This window comes from Ochlerotatus camptorhynchus, unplaced genomic scaffold (assembly GCF_037179485.1).
Source record: "Ochlerotatus camptorhynchus isolate MF236.1 unplaced genomic scaffold, CSIRO-AGI_Acam_v1.1 ptg000240l, whole genome shotgun sequence".
Lineage (NCBI taxonomy): Eukaryota > Metazoa > Arthropoda > Insecta > Diptera > Culicidae > Ochlerotatus > Ochlerotatus camptorhynchus.
Window position 1 is genome coordinate 1390981 of NW_027040730.1, and position 25087 is coordinate 1416067.

The 25087-nt window shown below is 37.0% G+C and overlaps 1 protein-coding gene across 1 annotated transcript; it reads left to right on the forward strand.

Moving 5' to 3' along the window:
* The first annotated feature begins 359 nt into the window (after positions 1-359).
* Positions 360-16839, forward strand: LOC135704417 (uncharacterized). Its single transcript, XM_065225866.1, has 3 exons — positions 360-845; positions 15843-16001; positions 16072-16839. Exons 1-3 carry the CDS (start codon positions 797-799, stop codon positions 16524-16526), a joined length of 663 nt encoding a protein of 220 aa, XP_065081938.1. The 5' UTR covers positions 360-796; the 3' UTR covers positions 16527-16839.
* The last annotated feature ends 8248 nt before the right edge of the window (positions 16840-25087 follow it).

Here is a 25087-nt window from a genome sequence, read left to right on the forward strand (position 1 = left end):
TCCCTCCTAAGATTAATGTAACCCCCTCTAGAATTGTTACTACAATTACAGTTGCCTTTACTGATCGAGCTAAGGGAGGCCCCAACTTTTTTATCCAATTTTGATCGAACATTTAAAAGAATATCGTTTTCCAGTCTTGATCAACAGCATGTTTTCAACTAGGAGTCAACAAGGTCCAATGTTCTTAAAAATTCCAACACCTACGACGAGTTGTTTACAGCTATGTAAATGATAAAATATACTTCTCTCGATAAGCAGAGCGCAGAGATACGTAAAATAATTGGCACCAATCGGACGCGCTCAGGTGTTTCTCTTCGCGACCCATACAACCGGTGCTGTCGCTTCTGATCGTGTGGTGCTAACTGCCAGTTGCTTTTACAATTCGAACGTTTCACGAATTAGACGTGTGTCGGCCTTGCTCTTCAATATATCTTGCTGTTTGTTATTCGGTTTATTATAAATGCAAATCATACAGCCATTACCGTAGCAGTTATAGATCGTACATTTCTGAATTCTGGCTGAAAGGTGGCAGTAGAGTGTGTGCATTCCATGTTTTGAACGTTTAATGGCGATGAATTTCAATTGATGCTGATGGTTTTGTCAATGTTTTTAATGAAAGCACAACAGTGGTACTCTGTTATTACAACGGAAGTGATCTTTGTGATAAGAAAGTGTAGGAACCCACTTTCTTGGAGGGTATCATAATTTGGCTGCTGTTTTTTTTTTTCAAACGAACAAAGAATCTTAAATAGGTGGTTAAAACAAGACCGTCGCTGAACTTGTACCATTCACCAGTATGGATGCTGAAGATCGGGTTGTGGTTACCTTGGTTCTACTTCAACTAGGTAAGCTGGTAAACATACACTGCAGGCTGTAAGTCTAAGATTAATACAATATAGTAGTTAGTAACGGTGGCTTCATCTGTGGTTAAATCGTACGTACACGCATTCTACCTTCAATATATATTTGTAATATATGTAGATTAACTGATAATTTATTAATATATTTACTTATAACTGACACTGACCTACTGTAAAAGTACGAGAGAAGACAGCTACAGTTTAAAAAAGTCCCTTCGATTTCCAAATGCTAAGTATAATTTGAAATAAATTAACTCCACCACATTTAACCAATATACAACATAAATTTACACTGCTACCATCTAACAAATATGATGATTATTCGATTATCTGAGCTGGGTGTAGATAATACTGTACAATAATTTTGAATTATATAAATGTTTTTTCATAATATAGTGCAACGTTGTTGTTGTAGTAGGAAAATAAAGTGTCGCAGTTTCATTCAGAACTGAGTACCATACACTTCACAAACCAAAATTTCCTCGATCTGAAAGTACAGAGAACATTATCTCATCTCAACAATTACCTTTAGCTGATTTTAAGGGGCGAGCCCGGCGTAGTGGTTAGCATTCATACCACTCACGCCAAAGTCACGAGTTCAAATCTCACCCCCGCACAAGTCACCAAGTTATAGTTAAAGTGACTATAATAATATAAATAATAACAATAATATAAAACCTTTAGCTGAACATAAAATGAAGAAAAAAAAACTTTCAATCGGTCCTTTCCAACATAGAGGTAGATTTGTTGTTTGGTGGCTGAAAACATGTATGGAGTAGGTTAGGTATGGTGGAGTACAGTAATCTCTCCATTTATGCGGTCGGGGGGGGGGTACCGTCCGTCCACCGCTGTTTCTCGGCTGTCCTTCCGCCAATTTAGCTGATTTGTTTATATTTGCTTAGTGTGAACCGTAAACTATATACAGAAAATATAGCAAAGAAGGTTGGGCACACTCATCTTTATGCAGCAGATTATTTTTTCATCCAACATAATGCAAAAACTACCCACCAAGTCCGCAATGATGTACAAGAAAAAGTGTGATAGCAAACAGAGCCATAAAAGTGTTGTATTGAAGAAGTTAGCAACACATTTTTATTGTTTTCATTTCAGAATATGTATGTTTCGTTAACGCTTACTCATGTTTTTAGATTTATGTGAATTACTTTATGTTTATTGGTAAACCGAAAAAACTCGACGCATTTTTTACTAAGTATGTACATGTATACTCAAAATTGGGTAAAATAAATGTGGATGCTTCCAGCCAACAGTGCACTATGAGCTGCTCACCTAATTCACCTGTCATCGGCTAAACAAACTATTTCAGTAATGATTGTGAATAAAACCATAGACAAACAGATGTTTCAACTCAATCGTCGTGCACGTATTTAACGTTTAACTTAAATTTTATTAGTTTCGCTTATCCCTCACCACATCGCTGGCATCGGATCATTTTCACGTTTTTATACATTCTATAAAACTTGTATGCAAAATTGTTTGAAACTTGGCAAGCAAACTTTTTTCCGCGAATAGCTCGCGAGATGTCGATAATGAGTTTATTGTCGATATTTTTAATAAAATTTATTTAAAGAGTTACGTATGTTTGTCTGTGATAAAACATTGTTCACTGTGTAAAATAATGTATAGCAAATAACTACATCCAGATTTTGGGAATACGAAAAATATTTATCACCTTAATCTGTAATAAGTATGGATTAATAAACGAATAAAACCTGTATTCCCAACAAACAATTGCCTATTGAAGAAACGATCTCTTGACGATTTTATTCAACTGCATGCTTAATAAGACTTGTATTAGACGGATTTCACGCCAACTCGTCTTCGGAGTTGGCAGCACCCTCTCAGAACCTTATGAAACTTTGTGGGTGTGGAGACTTAGCAATTTTAAGCAACTTTGAGTACTTATTTTTTTCAAAATTTATCTCGCCTAACATTTGATAAGGGTCAAAGTTTTTTGTCGATTTTTTTTCAAATCGATATAGCTTAAAAATGACAAGCCCTACAAAATAGTGATGTATGGCGAACTTTTAGCAAATAATCTGAAATTTTATAAAAAAATTTAAATAAATTAAAAAATTGGTTTCTACACTCTAAAAAAATATATTTAAAAATTAAAAGTCATTTTCCCAAAAATGGTACCCCTCAGATTTGCTTGATATTTTTTCTCATCAAAGGCAATATAATTACCTAACTTTTCTTCATACATCGCAAAGTGGGCGCTTTTAAGGAAAAAAAGTTGTTCGAACAACAACTTTTTCATGTTAATTTTTTTTTAGCGTGTTTCACTCAAAGTCGAATAGTAATACGCGCACAACCTTATTAAAATCCGTTGAAACTTAATGAGCATAAAGATTTTGACCTTTTGATAATCTGGGCGTGCTTAAAACAAAAATCTAGCCTAACATTTGAAAGGGCCTAATACAGAGGATTTTCCTGCATTTCGAATGGTGTTTTAATAAATGAAAACTCTAGTGTTTTTGTTTAGTGCATAATTTATTTTCCTATAATTCTCCATACATAATTTGAGTTTTTCATTGATTATTAGTCTATCGGAAACAGAGTGAAATTTTTCGGAGTTTCCTTTGAATGTGAAAATTGCTTAGTAGAAATTATGTTTTGAGAAATAGGTACAAAACAATGAAATTTTTGTGTACCAGGTATAGTTTTTACATGACTGAACAGCTCCTTGAGTTCATCGGACATCTTTGTGTATTGATCATTTGATATGAAGCAGAAGTTCAATTTTGTTATGCTTGTATCTAAAAAAATGTTGAAAATGAAGTTGTATCTTCGATGTACAATCCTTAAACCACACAGTTGAAACAGTTAAAGTTATTATTATTTACCTAGTGTATCATCAAATTCCTGATGTTCTGATTGCTGATGACTTGTTGATGGTTGCGGCTCTTCAAACTTCCGAGCATGGCTTGATTCTTTTCCATCCGATCGCCTCTTTTTCGGGAGAGGTGTCCTATTGTGCACTAAAATTCCACGACACGATTCACAAATACGCATTGTTACATCCAATTGATGATCAAAGCCCCATGAATGTATTTTCTCTATGAGACTTGATGATAAATTACGTAAATTATTGCGGCTGCAATTGGGATTGTTTATGTTGGCACTACATTGCACCCTTTTAATAATCAATTCAGCAGATTTTTCCATTGTTGTATATATAAACACTTTTTCGTTTCAACAACTATGCAGCACTACACTTTCAACAACTATGCACTACAGCAACTATGAGCATTGTTGTGATATCACCAAACTTAAATATTAGATTATGTCGGTAGAAACAGACTGCGGTGCTTTAAGTTTATACCTTATATCTCTCATGTGACTACCTGCGTTGTTATATAACTGCTATATAGCAGGTAACTTAACGATTATTTTAGGCATGCCTTAAATAATCGTTAAGTTACCTGCGCTATTATATGTATTCACTTGAGAGATGAGGTATAAACATATATGCATATTGCTTACTAATGGACACACCTAATACATAAAAATAAATGAATGATTATTTTTCTAATTAAATTAATCACAAATACATGAATTGAAATCTTTTCATGAATAAAACATACTAAGTGATTTTTACTTAGTTTACCTGTTGATTTGGAACAATTTGAGGGTGGTTTTATAGAAGTTGGATAGAGTGTATGCATATATTATAATACAATCCATCACAGGAAAGTGCAAACCATGCTGAGATGGCTGTTCCTCATTAGAACGTTTTGTTCTGAACTCTTATTGGACGATTTGCAGGCAGGGTGCCTTCCATTCATTTTGACTAAAAAAATGTTTTAGGAAATTATGGAATAATACGATATTATGATGGTATTTTGTATGTGTAAAGACAATTTTTTAAAGTTTGTGTTTGACACATAAAACCTGCAAATTTAGCTTTGACAGAGCCACAATGAGCGATTTTCTGATCGTCTCTTCGCGAAGAGTGAAGAGTGAAGAGTGGGTGAGATAAATAACAAAATCGCTTATTGCGACTCTCATGCAGCAACATTGGCTGGTATTATGTGTCAAACACAAACTCCACAATATTTTCTTGTTGCTTACACAAACAAAATATTATTATAATATCTTATTATTCCATAATTTTATAAAACATTTTTTTAGCCAAAATGAATGGAAGGAACCCTGTTTGCAGGTAACTTCTCTGTACCCTTTTCAAATGTTAGGCTAGATTTCGCCCAGATTATCGAAAAGTATACCCATAAAGTTTAATCGAATTTTAATAAGGTTGTGCGCGTATTACTATTCGACTTTGAGTGAAACACGCTAAAAAAAAATTAACATGAAAAAGTTGTTGTTCAAACAACTTTTTTTCCTTAAAAGCGCCCACTTTGCGATGTATGAAGAAAAGTTAGGTAATTATATTGCCTTTCATGAGAAAAAAATATCAAGCAAATCTGAGGTGTACCATTTTTGGGAAAATGACTTTTAATTTTTAAATATATTTTTTTAGAGTGTAGAAACCGATTTTTTATTTTATTTAATTTTTTTTATAAAATTTCAGATTATTTGCTAAAAGTTCGCCATACATCACTTTTTTGTAGGGCTTGTCATTTTTAAGCTATATCGATTTGAAAAAAAAATCGACAAAAAACTTTGACCCTTATCAAATGTTAGGCGAGATAAATTTTGAAAAAAATAAGTACGCAAAGTTGCTTAAAATTGCTAAGTCTCCACACCCACAAACTTCCATAAGGTTCTGAGAGGGTGCTGCCAACCACTGGATGAGTTGGCGTGAAATCCGTCATTATTTTAATAATAACTTCTGTTCAGGCTTTTGTTCACACAAATCTGGTGAATTTATTCAACCACAACATCGAAATATTTGGTTGTGGTTGATGTTGTAATTGTGTTGTGTTGTGATGTTGTGGTTGGTCGTTTCTTCAATAGGCAATTGTTTGTTGGGGATATAGGTTTTATCGTTTATTAATCCATGCTTATTACAGATTAAGATGATAAATATTTTTCGAATGTAATTATTTGCTCTACATTACTTTACACAGTGATCAATGTTTTATCACAGACAAACATACGTAACTCTTTAAATAAATTTTCTTAAAAATATCGACACTGACCTCACTATCGAAATCTCGCGAGCTTATCGCGGAAAAAAAGTTGAATAAGGTATGTCGAGAAGCTTTTATTCGACTTACAAGAGTTGTAACGATCACCAGCCGCTTGCCTTACCATCTGAGCTATCCTAGATTACATCATATGGGCAGCTAAATAATCAATAAAAGCTTGAATTTAAAAACCTATCAGCACTCCCAGCCGTAACTCTAGCTAATTCAAGGATATATGAGAATGATTAATTCATTCATAGTTGTTTAACATGAGACCAACGTTACCTTTCCATCTTTCTAATTTCGATGGAAAGGATGCTATTTTTGACGTAGGACTACGTCTTTGATTTCAATATGGGGGTACACTTTGTGAAAACCAAAAATGGAACATGTAACAAATTAAGAAAGACTTTGAACATTAATAACTCAGCTGACCCTGGTCCAATTTCAATAATTTTATCACCAATCGATCAGAAATATGGCTACGCATCGATAACAATGTTCCGAATGTTGATTTTTAACAAGAAACTATTGAAAAACTGGTAAATGTCCAGCATTGTTCAAAAGTGTCGAATTAAATAACAAATTCACAAATTACCTACATGCATATGCTGCTTCCCCAGCACAGTCGTCAGAGAGTAGTAAGTAGACGAAACAAGTCGAAGTGGCATTCGCCTCCGATCCTCGGGCGCGTGCGAATAGGGAGGATGGAATTGCGTAATATGTTGCACACTCATCGCCATACTCAGAACCACATGCTCCCAACGACCACACCACTGTGTGGTGGTGTTCGGTCGTCGAAATTAGTAGCAGCAGTAGTAGTGCTTTCGGCGTGTGGCGTTGAAAATTGTACTCCAGTAATAACGAAAGGCTGCCTGCAAGCAGCGAGCTGCAGAGCCCACATCAGCAAGCATCAAAGGAGGAAGAAGCTGCACCGCTATACTATGGATCGGAATCAGTAGCTCTTCGTGAGTCGCTGCGGGTCGGTCATCTATGCCAAGCGTGTCACCCTCACTCCAAACGAAATACAGCTCGACAGCCTCATCCGTGTTGAACACCCAGCTCAGAATTTCTCAACCATCACTACAAAACGGTCCTTTCCAGGCCCCCAAAAATGTGTTAAAGAGTATTATTTGGACATTGGTCAAGGTCATCAGTTCCCGCAAGCAGCTAGCTGTCAAGGTTCATCCTGTCTATAGAAGGTGTGGAATTGTAGCTGCAGAGCTCATATGAGCAATCATAGAGAAGGAGGCAGAAGTCCCACCGCTAGGCTAGAATCGGAATCAGTAGCTCGTCGTGCTCAGCTCAGCATTACTCAACCAGTATACAAATCGGACCTTTTCAGGACCACCATAAATTTGTTAAGAGTATCATTTGGACATTTGTCAAGGTCATCAGTTGCCACAAGCAGCTAGCTATCAAAGCTCAACCTGGTCTCTATAGAAGGTATGGAGTTGTAGTCCCGAATATATTGGTGAGATTAATCATCGTCCGACCATTTTCCAGAACACGCTGGTAGGAAGTAAAAATCAATATAGAATTTGAGAGAAGTGTTCAGTCCTCATAAAGCCAATAAAATCAAATTTGTGAGAAAATTAGCTCTCACGAGTTCAATCTCTCGAAGTCCCTCCTTTTTAACATATTCTGCACAAACGATACTTTCCGGGGCGGGGCGCCCCATTCATATAATTCGGAAGGAAATCCTGTGAGTGGTGAATTGAAAACATCTAAATACCAAAATGCACAAAACTTAAAAATTCATAAACAACAACAACAAAATCAAAATACACCTTTTAAAGTCGGGTAGATGAATCGAAAATACTCAAGTTGACAGTCCCTTGCATTATCTTCATCAAGTTTCTCTTTGAAATAAATACTACAAATTTAATACGCTTACAAATAAAAAACGGAAAGAGTTAAGATAATTGATGATTGATCAATTAATAGAACTAAATGTTCACATTTGTTCCGTCCACTAGCGGTCCTACGTCAAGCTTCCGTTCGTGCCCCTAGGCACAGACCCTTCTACTTTTTTCGATAGATCTATGAATTGGTTGTCGTGAGTGATACGATCTATGATTACGATTTAAATTAATTAGGCGTAGAAAAAAAATAAAAAAAAAAAGGGTTGAGATGTTGGGATTGAACTCGCGACTTTCTACTTAGAAAGCGGAAACGTTAACCACTATGCTACCAATTTCGTTTTGTTGTTAGCCTGAAGCAGTGTTGTGGAATAAAGAATGAATACGCCGTTTGTAAAGCATTTACAAAGCATGAAATTAAAACATGGACTCATAGTGGTTTAAGAGCTATTATGCTGACTGTATTCACCTTTATTCGGCAATATTGTTAAGCAATGCAATGGAATCTAATAATGGAGCTCGAAAACGATTATAAGTCGTCTAATAAAACATTTTATTAAATCAATTTAAAACAGTCAAATTAAAGCGACAATGCAAATTACACTTATTCAGTTTGTTATTAGATCAAACTTCTGGTTCTGAATCAGGAAGACATTCAACGTTTATACAGCTTTTAATAAGTAAGTTAATCATATCAGAGCAAACGGCGGAATAAAGGCGCATCTATCGATCTCAATGAGTTTTTTCAGCACATAATTCGACATCCTGTTTTATTCAGCATTGTACACTGTTATACAGCATTTATTCAATGTGTATGCTTATTTGTGACTTTGAATTGTTTGTTGGGTTAATTATTATGTATATGTAATGTAGACGTCTGTATCCATAAATTACGTCACGTAAGGATTATTACCAGTTTAACCATTTATTTGATTTGTTTGTAAGGCTTTAATTCGCTAACTTTACTTATCCCTCCAGTGCTACTTTCGACTCTGTTTGCATAATATATTTTGTTCTGTTCGTATGCGAAGTGCAACAAAAAATCCAATTATATTACAATGACTTTCATTGTCATTGTAACCATGATATTTACTGTCAAAACATTGGACATTTTTGACGATTACTATAAAACCACAATGCCGGCGCCGGTGGTGTAGTGGTAAGCGTGACTGCTTTCTAACACCCCGATGGGCCTGGGTTCAATCCCAGCCGAGGTCGGTGGGATTTTTCTGAGGCATAAAAATCTCTGGTCACGTCTTCCTTCGGAAGGGAAGTAAAGCCGTTGGTCCCGGCCCATGTGTGTTGAATAGGTGCGATATGTTACGCAGGTGTGGAAGCTGCCTTCCTTGCACATACGATTGCCGTCAATGGATGGCAATCGATGTCTGTCGGTGATTGGCACTAGATTGCGGAACAGAGACCGACGTTAAATAGAGGAAAAAAAATATAAAACCACAACGAAATTTACGGTTCACAAACAATGAAAAGCATGGCATTTGTAAAATGTACACCATGTCCCATATATTCTCATACACATTGTCATTTCGTTTTTGTAGTATAACTGTGGTACATACACTAACTATGTATTGGTGTTATTTTACACTATATTAAAATAAATGATTGACGGCTATGTCAACTTATTTTCACAATGTGTCAATCTTTAATCGATAATGAAGCATTATCCTCACGCGATGATAAACTGTAAAAGCCTAGGAATGAAGAGTGATTTTGTACATTGTTGGGGCGCTTTGAAAAGAACGTTAAATTCGTGTATGACGATTGAGGAGAAGATCTGTTGTATGTTGTATGAGATTCTCGTTTCTATAAGTGAATCCCCACTATGAAAATGGTGGAGCAGGAGTTTTAGAAAATAGGGACTAGATATGGCTCTAATTCAAGAACCATGGTCTAATAGTGGAAAATATTAGGCATTCAATTGCAATCGGGCAAATTATATTATGACGACACACTGTGTTCACCATGAATTGCCATACTAATGAACAAAGCAATAAAATGCTATTCTGTGATAGAGTTTTTCAGTCGAGATTTTGTAGCGGTTATGATTCAAGTACCACCAACCTGATGAAATGTTAAAATAATTATAGGTTCGGCACATTTTCCAGGTGATGTAACTAAGGCACCTCCTCCTAAAATTGCATCGTTTTTCAAATTCTGTAGAGACAAAGGCATTCATTATGGGATGCAATACCTAAGCTCAAGGGATAGTCGGCGCCGGTGGTTTAGTGGTAAGCGTGACTGCTTCTCACCCCAATGTGTCTGGGTTCAACCCCAGCCGAGGTCGGTGAGATTTTTCTGAGGCATGAAAATCTCTGGTCACACGCTTCCTTCGGAAGGGGGAAGTAAAAGCTGTTGGTCCCTGCCCATGTGTGTTTGAATGGGTGCAATTAAATCCTACGCAGGTGTGGGGATGCGCTGCATTCCTGCACATTCGATTGCCGTCAATGGATGGCAATCGATGTCCGTCCGTCGGTGATTGGCACTAGACGGCGGAACAGAGACCGACGTTAAATAAAGGAAAGAAGAAGAAGAAGAAGAAGGAGCTCAAGGGATAGTCAATAGGCCTATTGTACACGGACAGAAAATTGTTTGCATTGAACCAAAAAAATCTTTAATTGTATTTAAGCAAACAATTCCAGTTGAAATTATATTGCTTTTTGTTGTTTCAATAATACTTATTCATATAAATTCAAAATAGTATTCTTTTTGTTTTAATCAGCCACTTTTCAAATGCAACTATTGTAAAAATAACAATATTCTATTATTAAGCCAACAATAGTTAATTTTAATTTAGCATTTATTTGCTGTGTCCATTCTCTGGGCCATGAAAGCAAAAATAACTACCAACCATTCCTTCGTTTTCACCCGGACAAAAATGTAAACAATAAAAATACCTACGCGTTCCACGTAAGTATTGTTTTTAATTGTAAATTTCGGGAAATAAGTGCAAGATTTTCGAAAATCTTGAGACTTGAGTTAAGTAAGTATGCTGCAATTCGAGCTGCAGTTGATAAATATAATCAATATTTCTGTTTTTTTTCCTTTATTTTTTTCCGTCGATCTTGTTTTCCGTACTGAGTACCAATGCTCCCGACGCCAGGAAGGCAGCTCCCACATCTGGACCCTACATATCGACCCATCAAGTCATGAACCGGGGCTTTTATTTTATGCCTCAGAAATTCAATTACAATTTCTGCAATTTTGTTTCCAAATGAAAACGAAACATAAAAAAAAATGCCATATTATTTTTACATCAATAAACACATTTTTATTTCTACTGCGTGAATTGTCAGACTTTATAAAATAAATATGATTGAATCAACAAAAAATCTCTTTTAAAAACAAACATATTTTTGTTGTTGACCCAGCTGCCAAATTTGACAGCTTACGTCAAAACCATGAAAGCTCTTGTAAATTCTAAAAGATTTTCTTTTTGATTTAACAATCCATGGGTTTTTAGAAACAAAAATACTGGATTGTTGAAACAATAATGATTTCTTTTTGCAGCCAAAACAAAATGAAATTCTTATTGATTTTACGTCAAATATTATTACTTTTAAAATATTTTTTTCTGCGTGTAGTTTTAGAGCAATAAAGGAAATTCGCCAACGGTTTCAAACGTAATCAGAGAAGATGTGTTGAATTTGACCACACCACGAACACATCACTCTTGAATGGGTTGATGGGAAATCACTACTGGTTACAAACAGAGATCATAAAAAAACAAATTGGGATTAATATGTACAATGTATGTATGTATGTAAGAAGCCACCATCCCTAGTTGCTGCATTTACCCTATGCTTCTTGTTTTTACTTACTCAAATCCAATACTCAAACCCCCGGATAATCAAGTCTGAAAAAAAACTCAGAGTTCTTATAGCATTTCCCTCCAACTCTGAGTTTTTTTTCATAAACCGATGACCGCCATCATGGGTTTAAAATTGGTAGCGAACAAAGATTTTCGATCTGTACACGTCGTTCCCGTTCCAAAAAAATCCATACGTATTTGACAGTTTTTTTTGCCGATGTCCACCATTTTGGATTCTAAAAGGGCAGGGAACGTCAACATTTTGATATCTACACGTCGTTCTCGTTCCAAAAATACCCATATTGTTGGCCATTTTACAGTTTTTCTAAAACCGATGGCCACCATCTTGGAATTCAACGGACATCGTCCATCGAATGTATTTCAACGGACATCGAATTTTGACATCTACAAGTTGTCCTCATTCCGAAAATACCCATATTGTAGGGTATTTGACATTTGGTTTCTAAAACCAATAATTATTTGGATTCCAAAATGGCATCTTATATCAATTTTCGACCATATTGTAGGGTATTTGACAGAATTTTTAAAATCAACGGCTGCCATCTTTAATTCAAAAATGACGTCCAACATCGATTTTAGACCTACACATCGTCCCCGTTCGGAAAAAAACCCATATTTGATATTTGGGTATTTGATAGAATTTAAACCCGATGGCTGCCATCTTGGATTTAATGGATTGTTGGATTTTGATGGCCACCATCAAAATGGCATCTTGCATCTTTATCCGGCCTCTACGCAGCCTCACGTTCCGGAAATACTCACATTGCACAGCAACATCCTATATGGGCTGGCTTTCGAGACATGGCATATTCAGGAAGTTCACAACCATACTAGCATAGAGGTAACTCTAAGACTAGAAGGTCCCGAAATAACGTGCTCAACTTTTTGGCTCAGCTCTGGTACTCTCTTCCGTCCCAAGCTAATCGATTCACCCCTCGAAACATAGGAAAAACGAATAACCTCTCATTTCATCTGTCAAACTTTCATAGCGAATCAAAACAAACATTGCGTAGTACTAGAATTTCGACTAGAATGGGATACGTTAATCGTTTGCTTGGGACCAATAGGCTAGTCAAGTAGTGAGCCAATTTAAAATCGTTAGTTTCCTATTGATTGTTGATACTAGTGCCACGTAGTGAGAGAGTTCTGAACTAATATGACACCATCCAGGAAGATCGTGGTCATCTGAACAACTATGCTAAAGATAGTAGCCCGACCAGTTAGGACAGACAGTTCATGTGCACACTAGCGCCGCGTAGTGTGATAGTTCTGAACTAATATGGCTGAACCACTTTGCTGAAGACAGCAACTTTCTACATGGTTAGGATCAAGAGATTCTATTTTGGAAGAGATATTCTATGTAGGACTTAAATGTAATATAGCGTCCGTCATAAGTAATGTGAAAGTGAAGCGCCTCTAGTAGCGTAGTTCCCAATTAAACTTAGATCGAATGGCACATGCTTGTTAGTCTACCCCAGGACAACAACTTTGTCGAAGACAGTGCAGCTTTATACATTGAAACAAATGGGATAATCATCCACAGCCCCTAAATATTAGTGAAAATCTCACAAGATGTGGCTAGGGTTATTTACGGTTCCTTATTAACGCCCTCGTTACCCCGGCAATACGGATCCCTGACTGTATGTAGTTGTTAGTTGTAGACAATCTTATCAGGAGCTTATAAGCAAAGGGTTTCGAGCTTGTGGGCTTTGCGTAAGACTTAGTAAGAGGAAAGTTTGACGGAAAAAATGCAAAACCTCCTAAGATTAGGAGAGTAGAAATTCAATTTAGTGAACAGGTGAAATACTTAGGAGAAATTTTTGATGTCAAGCTGAACTGGAATGCACATGTTGACGTTGCGATAAGCAGGGTAGCCTGTGCATTTTGGAAGAAATTGGGGCTTTAATCCAAAAATGATTGTGTATTTATGCTTAAAAATAACGTACGTTGCGTTAGTGTGGTGGTCAAAAACAAACGAGGCTACCGTATAAACAAAACTGGCAAAACTTCAACGGCTTGTGTGCATTGGTATAAAGGGGGCGCATCGCAGCACTTCATCGAAAGCGTTAGATGCAATCCTCAATATGCTACATTTGCACGAATTCGTGCAATTAGATGCGGAAAGAAGCACTCAAAAATTTAAATAGCTCGCCTTCATTATCTTTAAGAGATCGAGCATTCCAATTCAAAATATTTAATGATTTAAAATCCATTATTCCTTTAGAGATGAACTAGCCTAGGGCTGAAAGTCTTATTAATAAAGAAAAAAAAATCCAATACTGAATTTCATATATGACTATATTGTTCGCAAATATTACTCCAGTTTGAATAGCATCAAACATGGAGTTCGGAGGCGTAGCCCAGGGCTGGAAGTCTCCTTAATAAAGATATAAAAAATATGGAGTTAGTTTAAAGCATTTCAATTGATAACTTCTTTAAAAATTCCATTTTAGCAGCAGTAACGCTTCTTAAATAAAGATTATCAACATTTCGGTTAGAATTTTGTTGGCCAGCATTTTGATTTCTACACGCTGCAATAGCTCCATTTACTTGCTGAACATTGTGAGCAACGAGGGGAGCAGGTACAGATGAAGAATTTGAAACAGGGGTGATATTTGAGCCTACGGGGACGAATGCAGAATTTGTTCCTCGCTGACCGTTGTTAGCAGCAGAGTAATTTGTACCTGTTCGGGAACGTGGAGCGTTTCTTACCTGTTGCTTTGAACGAGATTGTAGGATCGCTTTGCGAGTCTTACATTCCCATAAATTTGATTTGTGGTTTTCACCACAATTTGAACATTTAAATTTCTTAGGATCTTCCTTCACAGGACAGTTGTCCTTTGCGTGAGAGGAATCACCACAATTCATGCATGTAGCAATTTTTTGTTCCGTGACCCCATCCATGTGACCCCATCGGCACTGAGTGAGGTTTTTTGGAAATTCCCTCCAGTCTTCCTGAAGTGATCCCACTACACTTGAACTTTTTCTAAGGTTGTTTAGTTCACTAGATTTGAAGTGAACTAAATAAAAATCATTAGAAATCCCGTTGTGCAAATCGCCAGGACGGGATTTCATTTTCGTTTTGATTACTTGGAGTGGCACAACTCTAAGTATTTTTGCCAGTTCATCTTCTTTGATCTGATCCAGGGATTCACCACTGGGCAGACCTTTCATGACAACCTTGAACACAGTTCAGTTTTGGTGTCGTAAGTAAAAAATTGGTGCTGCTTCTCAGTAAGACGTTTGAATCCGTCCAAGATTCCAGCCAATATACGGTATTCACCTCGACGGCCAATTTGCAGTGAAACCTTGATTTTCACGATTTTAAAAGTTCCGTAAGTAAGATTTTTTCCTGGATGATGGATCATTCTCATCATCCGTGAGCAAATCAAATCAAGAGATTACCTTTTTCTTTTGTGCTTAGACGGCATGGGATGGTAGTAAAACAGTTATCCAAATTGGCTTCTAAGCAGCTTACTATAAGAATCTGAAGGATCGAACAGTAATTTTCCAAATCGATATCCAAGCAGAATTACCACGGGTAGGGTCCAAACAATGATCGAAGAGGAATAAGTTAGAACATTTGCAGGTACATTGAGCACTGAAAAGTGCTGTTTAAATTTGTGGTAGCTTTAGGTAGCAGTAACACTAGCAAAAAGATCCACACGGCAAGAGAGCACTGATTCAAATGTACGTATGTAATATTAAATAGATGAAAAAAACTCCAAAATAAGAATCAAGTTTTTTCACAGTGAAAACAATTTATTTATGTTTCGGATACTTTTTCAAAGAATGTTGTTTGCACGCGCTTCCAGTTATCATTTTTGTCAGCAATGTTATTATTTAGGTGTGATACTTATATAAAAATGGTTGTAAATCCACGGGCTGACTAAAAGAACAAGCGTGATATATTTTAAAAGTTTATATCATATATAATTATAAAGTGTCCGAAATATGAATCAGAACGGTACCAAATTTTGCTACCGCATAGTGCCAAATGCTATCGTAAATTTTTATTGATGTGAGTTTGAAGAAATAATGACTCGTTGCGCATTTTATCAGAAAGCTTTGTTGGCGTGTTCTTATCTCTAGGCAAAATATTAAGTCTTCCATGCCGTGCCTTGCAGTTGTTGCTTAACATTTGTATCCATTTCGTTTTCAGTCACCCTAATCAATGGGTCGGTAGCATCGGAAGATCCACAGTTGCTAGGAATTGTTCTCGTACAGGAGCTTAATGTTGAAGAGGAGAAAGCTGCAGATGTTATATCCGTGGATCTTCCCAGTCAAGAAACATCGACAGTTGGTTATCAAGTAGAACAAGGTATATAGTAATTTTTTGATTGCAAATTAAGATTAGTTACGATATTAAATAAAATATTTCATTTCTGCAGAATCATCAACTTTAAGTGTGACTCCAACGACAAGTCTGCGGGAACTGAGCACTGTGACTCCAACAATGGATCTGATCACCATTATTTGGTACGTGGCGACGTTGATAGCTCTGATATCCTTCTTTGTGGTGATGGCATGTGCGGATACAAACAGATGTTTCACACCAAAGCCACCAGATGTAGAAACGCCTGTACCTCCTACACCAGCACCATCGTATCGTCTTTTTGCTCCACCTAGCTATGAATCAGTCATTGATAAAAGATCGGACAGCATCTTTATCATTCCGGTCCATAACAGCAGCAGCAGTCGAGAACAATTCACCGAAGATTTGGTTGTTAACCTTTCCAATGTGATAGAGCCCGCAGCAACGTCTAGCAGTAATGCACGAAGTGAAAGTGCAGGCAGCCATGATCGCTCACATCGTTCTGAAAATCTTGTATCAGTGACTGTATGAGGCTTAAATTAGTGACTTTGAAGCCTCCACTTGTAAGGAATCCTGATATCAAATTCGGCGAGAAACGAGATTTCTCTTGCGCTGAATAAGTTTCTTATATCGTCAGTTTGTCTTAGCTACGTGTCTGGAATAATGATGGTAGTGAAATCCATTTCTTATGCAGTAGGTGACTTATACAGCCGATATGAGTCGCAATTTATTTGTGCAATGCGTCATGATGAATCGCGCACAAATACACTCAAGTTTTTTTTACACGGTTTTTTCCGCGATTTTTTACACGTTTTTTTACACATTTTTTTACACGGTTTTTTACACTGTTTTTTACACGGTTGGTGCCACTGAGTCGAAATTTACACGGCCCGTTTGTAACGATTTCTGGATAACACGATACAACCTATCGACTTGATTTGAATCACATTATCCGTTTCAAGCCATATATTTACCTATACCTATAGGTAATCGAATGGCACACTTAAAAACAATTTTTTTTGGTGTAAATACAGAGTATGTGAAAAATCAAAATCTCGGTAGATGTTTTTACTCGGTGCATGTCCCCCGTGTAAAAAAAAAACTGAGTGTACGCTAATCGGGTAGGGATTGAAAATATCTAGCGACGATAACGAACGAAAACTGGTTTCTCCGTAACTGATTACAATAGTGCAGCAATGTGTACAAAGATACGGCTATGATTTTCTAGAGGGAATCACAAAACAGCAACCCACCCATGACTGAATATCTAGACGATTTAGAATATAAGATGTGATAATGAATGCATCGCTGAAAAATAAGTTATGTGATTGTAATACTTAAAATAATGACGAACAAACCAGTGAAATAAATAAATATACTGATGATCTAAACACTTAGTTTATTTCAATGAGGCCGGCAAAATAAATTGCCGAGAATCCAACAGCCGAGATTTCGTAAAAAATTTCGGTAAAAGTAAAAAAAAAACTGAACGCTTGGTAATTATCAGTTTTATTCAACTGTCAAATTTTAGCGAGAACATCGGTACTTGTATGCCGAGCGTTCAGTTTTTATTTTACCGAAATACCTCAAAACAAGAATAAATCTTTTACCAATCCTTCGGCAAACCGTTCATGGAAAGATTTTGCTATTGCCGACTATCGTCGAAATTTCTATTCAAATTAATTGGATTATTCAGAATAGCAACAAAAATAATAATGATAATAATAATAATAATAATAATAATAGTAATACCAAATAAATGGAAATTCTGTGAACAAGTCTTTATTCAAGTTATTCGCCAATGACACATTATTTCTCACTCTTCCACTCACCCATCAGCGTGTCCCGGAAGTAGTTGTTTGCAGAAAAAGCAGCGTAAGCCATCTCCTACCTGTACGAAATAAAGATTTAGTACTTACAGAAGAGTTGACGCAGTTTTTGGCTTACAGCTTCTCCTTCACCATCAATTTGCCGCAATATTGCCTCCATTTTACACTTCATTGAATCACACGCAACACTTTAAGCAGTAACTGACGACTTACACTCTGACAAAATGGCTGACAATGAATGTGCACAACTGAAAGATACTTACTTTTATTTTCGATTGCCGAGGTTTGTCACTTTTTATTACCGAAGTCGGGGAAGTAAGTTTTTATCTAAATTCATGGTAAACCACTACCGAACTTCAGTAAATACTTTCATATAACCATAATTCGTTAATTTGTTATACCGATATTCTGTACAAACATGTTTTCTAACGACAAAATCAGCAAAAATCGTGTTTTATCGATTAAGTTCAGCAATCTATTTTGACTGTCATTTCTATCATACATATTGAATATAACGCATTTAAATTCTTGTTTGATTGGGAAAAACAAAATTAAAATTTCATGAACCTTAATTATATTTATGAATAATGATATTGGAAAAAATCCAATTTTTGTTTGTAATTTCTAATATCAAATAATCAAAATTGAATGCTTTATTAGCTTTTGAGGCGCAAACCAGATGTAAAAATGTTTATTTAATTATCCAAATGTAATATCAAAGCATTCTACTGTGTTTAATGTGCACATTAATATTTCATTTGAAAATATTTAATTTAATTTTTATTCTTTAAGGCTTCTCTTGGCTATCTGATTTTAAACAGCTCATATAGTGCCCCAGGGAAGTGTATGAGGGCCCTTTTTATTTATTATGTATATTAATGACGTGTTTTAGGATTTTGCGACATTTATCTTGTTGCAGACGATACTGTGATATTCATTGCAGCTAAAGATTTAGAAGTTGCTGTCTCACACCTGAATAAAGATTTTCGATCTTTAAGTAGATGGTTGAAGCGTGAGCAGTTGAAATTGAATTCAAGTAAAACTAAATTTATGGTGATTTCACGGAATCGAGTAAATGAGAATGTCTCTATTGTAATTGATGATGGGACTATTGATAGCGTTCGGGAGATATAATATCTTGGCGTGATTATTGATGACAAACTTAAGTTCAACTCTCACATTGACACTGACATCAAGAAAATTGCCAAAAAGTATGGAATCATATGTCGATTGAAAAAAAAAACCATTTAACTATTGCCAGTCAAATACATCTATACAAATCAATCATCTCTCTTCATTTCGATTTTTGCCCTTCCATTTTATTTCTGGCCAATGAAACGCAAATATCGAGTTTACAGTGCTTGCAGAATAAAATAATGCCGTTAATTTTGCGATTTTTTCCTTGATTTGTTTTTCCTTGATTTGTTTTTCTGTCGATCTTGATTTCCGTTCTGAATGCCAATGCTACCGACGCCAGGAAGGCAGCTCCCACACCTGGACCCTACCTATCGACCCCTCAACTCATGGACCAAGGACCAACGGCTTTACTTCCCTTCCCGTGGCACCAACTGGGACTGAACCCAGGCCCTTTGGGGTGAGAGGCAGTCACGCTTACCACTACACCACCGGCGCCGCTTTGATTTTGAGATTTAATAGATTCACTTCCTCAACTTTGATGCTTGACGCCTTGCGGTGAAGCAAAGAATTCTCGCCTAACTTTGCAAAAGGTCCTATCTAACATTTCACTCTTTTCGAGAAAAACGAGGTTGAAGATTGACAAAATCTTTTTTGATACTATTTTAAACCAAATCAACTTTTGACATTTTTAAGACCATTAATAGTAAAATTGAAATTGAAATTATAATCTACCCGTTTCATACATTTTTTTCTATGAAAACGTGAAAAATGTTACATAGGACATTTTGCCCTTGTCAGGTGTACATTGGACACGTTATATAGGACGTTTTGTTATAATCACAGTTACATAGGTCATTTATGTTTTCAACATTATTTGTTTGTTTTTAAGCATTATGAGTGCATAATTTTAGTTATACGAGTTAAACGAACAATATGAGTATTGGACAATGCATCAACTTTTTTTTAACGGTTTATCGCAACACTGCCCACAGATTGTTTTTTATTTGATAACAGTGTTATTTTAGGGGCTGTTCACTACGTAGACAGCTTTTCGGTATGCTTGACACAACACTCCCACTTTCTTAATTTATTTTTTATTTTTTTTTTTGTTTATTAATTTATTTGATAAGGCTCAACCGAATTAACTTGACAGAGCCGAGGATTCTTGGTCACTATACAATACATCTTAAAACTATAATCAAAAGGTACAACACAATAAACACTTTATCTTCCGCTAACCAAAAAGCCTCCTCCATTGTTGTATCCCAACGAGGGTCAGAGCGCGTCCATTGCAGCAATGGACACAAAACGTGGTCAGCACTCACACACTCATCACGAAACGGTTGCTTTCCAAAGTCGACGACACATCGACCGAAAGAACTGCTGATGAAGAACAATGAGGAGGACCACACAATGGTTGTTTATACCGTTCTGTCGGGTTCCATGCTGCAGCATTACCGCCCAAGCTGCGTTCTTCTCCTCCAAAACCGCTCTGCACTCCTCGTCGAACCATTCATTCCGTCGACTTCTTTCCACGTACCCGATGGTGCTCTCGGCTGCGTCGGTGATGGCTGCTTTCACTGTACTCCAGCAGTCCTCTAGAGGGGGCACATCAAGCTCGCCCTCCTCTGGGAACGCTGCCTCGAGATTCTGCGCGTATGCTAAGGCGACATCCGGTTGCTTCAGTCGCTCTAGGTTGTACCGTGGCGGGCGTCGGTACCGTACATTGTTGATGACGGAAAGTTTTGGGCGCAGTTTGACCATCACCAGGTAGTGGTCAGAGTCGATGTTAGCGCCACGATAGGTCCTGACATCGATAATGTCGGAGAAGTGCCGTCCATCAATCAGAACGTGGTCGATTTGCGATTCCGTCTGCTGTGGTGATCTCCAGGTGTAGCGATAGGGAAGGCTGTGTTTGAAGAAGGTGCTACGTATGGCCATGTTCTTGGAGGCGGCGGAATCGATGAGTCGTAGGCCGTTCCCGTTCGTCAGCTGGTAGGCGCTGAACTTTTCAATCGTCGGTCTGAATTCCTCCTCCTGGCCTACCTGAGCGTTTTGGTCTCCTATGATGATCTTGACGTCGTGGCTTGGGCAGCGATCGTACTCGCGGTCGAGCTGCACGTAAAATGCGTCCTTGTCATCATCAGTGCTTCCGGAGTGAGGGCTGTGCACGTTGATTATGCTAAAGTTGAAGAATCGGCCCTTGATCCTCAACCTGCACATTCTTTCGTCGATCGGCCACCAACCGATCACGCGCTTCTGCATTTCGCCCATCACGATGAAAGCTGTGCCCAGCTCGCGTGTGTTGCTGCAACTCTGGTAGATGGTATGCACACTGCTTTAGACACACAAATCAGGGTAATTGCCAAACTGATGCTGATGTCTCCTGCACACCCCTACTGGTGCATAGTGCCAACGTGGAAGATTTCCATCATGGGTGGCTGTTCGATTTTGCCTTGTCCTGGGTCCAGGTCAGACTTTTGGCTTCCTGTAGTAAATGCAAATGTAAAATGGGAGCGTATAGGGATACCCAAGTAACTATAGGCACGTTATTTCGCCTTTTTGGCTATATACATCTGAACAATGGCTATACCAGTATTTGCAAGTTCAGATGAGGCCTTGATGGCCAAAAAGATGAAATAATGTACCTATGGTTACTTGGGTAGGACCCACGATTAATTTACATATTAAGATGCTCCAAATGTGGAGAACACGTAAATCAAATTTCTCTTACATCCATTGTAAGGTTGGATTTATTGCATCCTCTGCAAATGTTTCATACAACAAATGTAATGTCTTGCAATGGACTGCAGCATACTAGCAAGTCTTTCCAGAATGCTTATTTTTGAATAAAACCTTCACAAGATGATTTTCGAGATGCAATACATTTGGGGAAACAAACTGTGTTTAAAAAATAAGCTAGCATAACAATTCCAAAATTATTTTAAAATCCTTCCGGCGATCATTTCATCCGTTAATTGCGCGAAACATGGCAAATTATGCATACCGATGAAGGTTGTAATAGAACCTTACATTTCCTGGTTGGTTGAATCAGTTCGATTTTTTGTATTTGAATATTGCGGGATTGTCATCATACTGCGTAGCATTACTCTAGATTGTTGAGGAAAAACATCCACTTTTAGCTTTATTAGCAGAAACTCATATTGCAGAAATTGAAGCACTTGATCAGGGTAGTATACCTGTACATAGTTGCTATTTATGTCAAAGATTTAGTACAAGGAATTCTGCATCTCAACGAGTTTATTAATGGCAACTGGTTCTAGGGGTTTACAGTTGTACGTAGCATGAAGATGGGTAATTATGGTGTTTTGTACAATCTCCCATTTCTAGTGACCAGCGTTTTATTGAAATTAAAGAGAACTGACTAGATACTTTCCTAGATTCAAGTAAATTAAATATATTGGTTGGTGATTTTAATATTAATTGGCATGATACGCGTATTTCCAGCCACAATAGAACTTTATTTGATCAAGTGTGTTCCAATTTTGAATATTGCTCAGTTACGGATACATATTTTAAAATAACCAATCATGAGACCTTAGCGATTAATGATAAAACAATATAAATAAACAATGATTTTGAAAAATTTAAGTGCTGGATGAAATATTCTTAATAGGCTGTTTCGAATCTTATTGAGAGGAGCGTGGATTTTTCATTCGTTGCCGGTAATTTAGATAAATCTGCAGCTGTTATTACTAACGCTTATAAAATATATTGTATCTTTGAAAAAATGCAAACAAATGGTACAAGAAGTTTAGTAGAATAAATAGTGATAATCATTGGTACTAGTATTCAGTCGTGCGAAATGAATATTCACAGTCAGTAAAAAAAAACTCATTTTGAATGTATTCAAAGAAAGATTGATCTGCATAAGAACAACAGCAAAGAGTTATGGACAATTTTGAAATCTTTGTTAAAACCAGGCGATTGCAAACTACGGTCCATAACCTTCAATGGCACAGAAGAACTATCCGATCAGGTAATCGCATCTAAGTTTAACGATTATTTCAATAATGGAGTAGATAATGTAAATGCTAGAGTTGTTCAAGACTACTTTCGTGTCATCGGTCACATCTTGCTGGACCTTATTAATGACTCACTGTAGACTGGATATGTGTCACAAGATGGGGACGATTCCCTAATGTTCCTATTCAAAAAGATGCTGGATCGATTAAAACCGAAGAGTATCGTCCCGTCAACATGTTGCACACATGAGAGAAAATGTTGGAACTTATTATGAAAAGCCAGCTATTAGAGTATTTGAATAGTAACATTTTGTTGATACCATCACAATCGATACACACAATCGGTAATTCTTGTGAAACTGCGTTGAATTTGATGTTAGGAAAATGGAAAAACAAAAACATAGATTATTTAGATACGATTGAAACTGTTTTTAGGTATCTAAAACACGCTTTCTATATTATTTCTAGGCCCTTGTTTTTGCAAAATATAAAGCGCAATGGAATTTCGGGTTCTGCGTACTTTGAGAGTAATGTGTGTGACAGAACAGAAAGGACTACTTTTAATGATTATATTTCCAGTCCACTGTTTATTGAAGTTTATTACGACAGCTGTCCTACAAAGGAACGCTCAACGAATAGGGATTTACCTTGGTGGAATAAAACCTTAGAGAAACTTCGGAAGAAAACCAGGAAGCTATTTAACCGGGTGAAAATAACAAGAGAATGGGATCAATACAGGGAAGCCCTCATATGTTATAACTGGAGGAATACATGTGAAAATATTGAAAATACTACAGTTGCTGCCAGATTGCAAAAAATCTTTACAACATCATTCAAATGGCTTAGGAACTCTTAAAAATGAAGACGGCACTTTTACTATGTCTGTGGAAGAAACATTAGAAACAATGATGAAAACACTTTCCATATTCACCACCATAAATGAAGACCAAAATACACGTGCAGCGTAAACTGGCTCTGAAAAAATCAGGACGGAAGTTCAGACAGCAATGAACGAATCTACTGGGTTAGAGATTGCCAGAAAAGACGCTCGTAATCTGGCCAATAGAATTTTTACAGAAAAACGAGTCGAATGGTGGGTAATCGATTCTTTTGCACCTTTCAAATAAACAGGTAGGGACGGAATTTTGTCAGTAGTACTTCAGAAAGGAAAAAAGAACTTTAACACCCATTCTAACAGGCTTGTTTAGAGCAAGCTTAAGATTAAGTTATATTCCGAAAACTTGGCGTCAAGTAGAGGTTATATTTATTCCAAAGGCTAATAAAAAGGATAAAACTTCTTCTAAATCATTCAGGCCGATCAGTTTATCAGTTTATTACAGCTAAAAATAATGGAGAAAATAATAGATCAACATATTAAATCAACGTACTTGATTTTGATCACCATTGCAACAGTTGGACATTTGTGCAATTTTCAATAGTGACCGTTTGAACAGATTTGTAGCAAAATTTCTAATCGACTTGCTTGGTTAGAGAATTAAAATCCATCCGCTATTGACAGAGTTATATGTGGTCAGAACATGACCATTTTTTGTAATGCGGTCAATTTTGGTTTTTTAAATGCTGAATGCTAAATGGCAATTTATTATTCGCAATCTTCGCCCATTTTTTGTAGTGTGGAAGACGGATGAATCTCTCAGTAGCTGGTGCAATTCGTGGATCATTTGCCTCCTCCACACTCCGTCTTCCATCTGCACTCCACCGTATGGTCCGCAACACTTTCTGTTCGAAAACATCAAGGTCATACCCAGGTCTCGTGGCCGTACAGGACCACTCATCTTACGAGCGTCTTTTAGATAGTCAATTTAGTAGTGCAGCTAGGACCTGCCGTATCGCTAAAATTTGGTCCATGGTAGCGTTGAATCCCACCCCACGAACTCTTTTGAAAATGGTAACAGGCGGTAGCATAGAATTTGGGAGAGTTCCTTGAAGGTGGCGCTCACCAGTGTAATCGCGTGGTAGTTGTAGCAATCCAACTTGTTGACCTTTTTGTAGATTGGGAATACGACACCTTCCATCCATTTCTCCGGTAGTATCTCCTCCTCTCAAATCTTCGCAATCACGCGCTTGGTAGTTGATCAACACCAGCTGCTTTTTTGATTTTCAACCGACCGATCTCCTA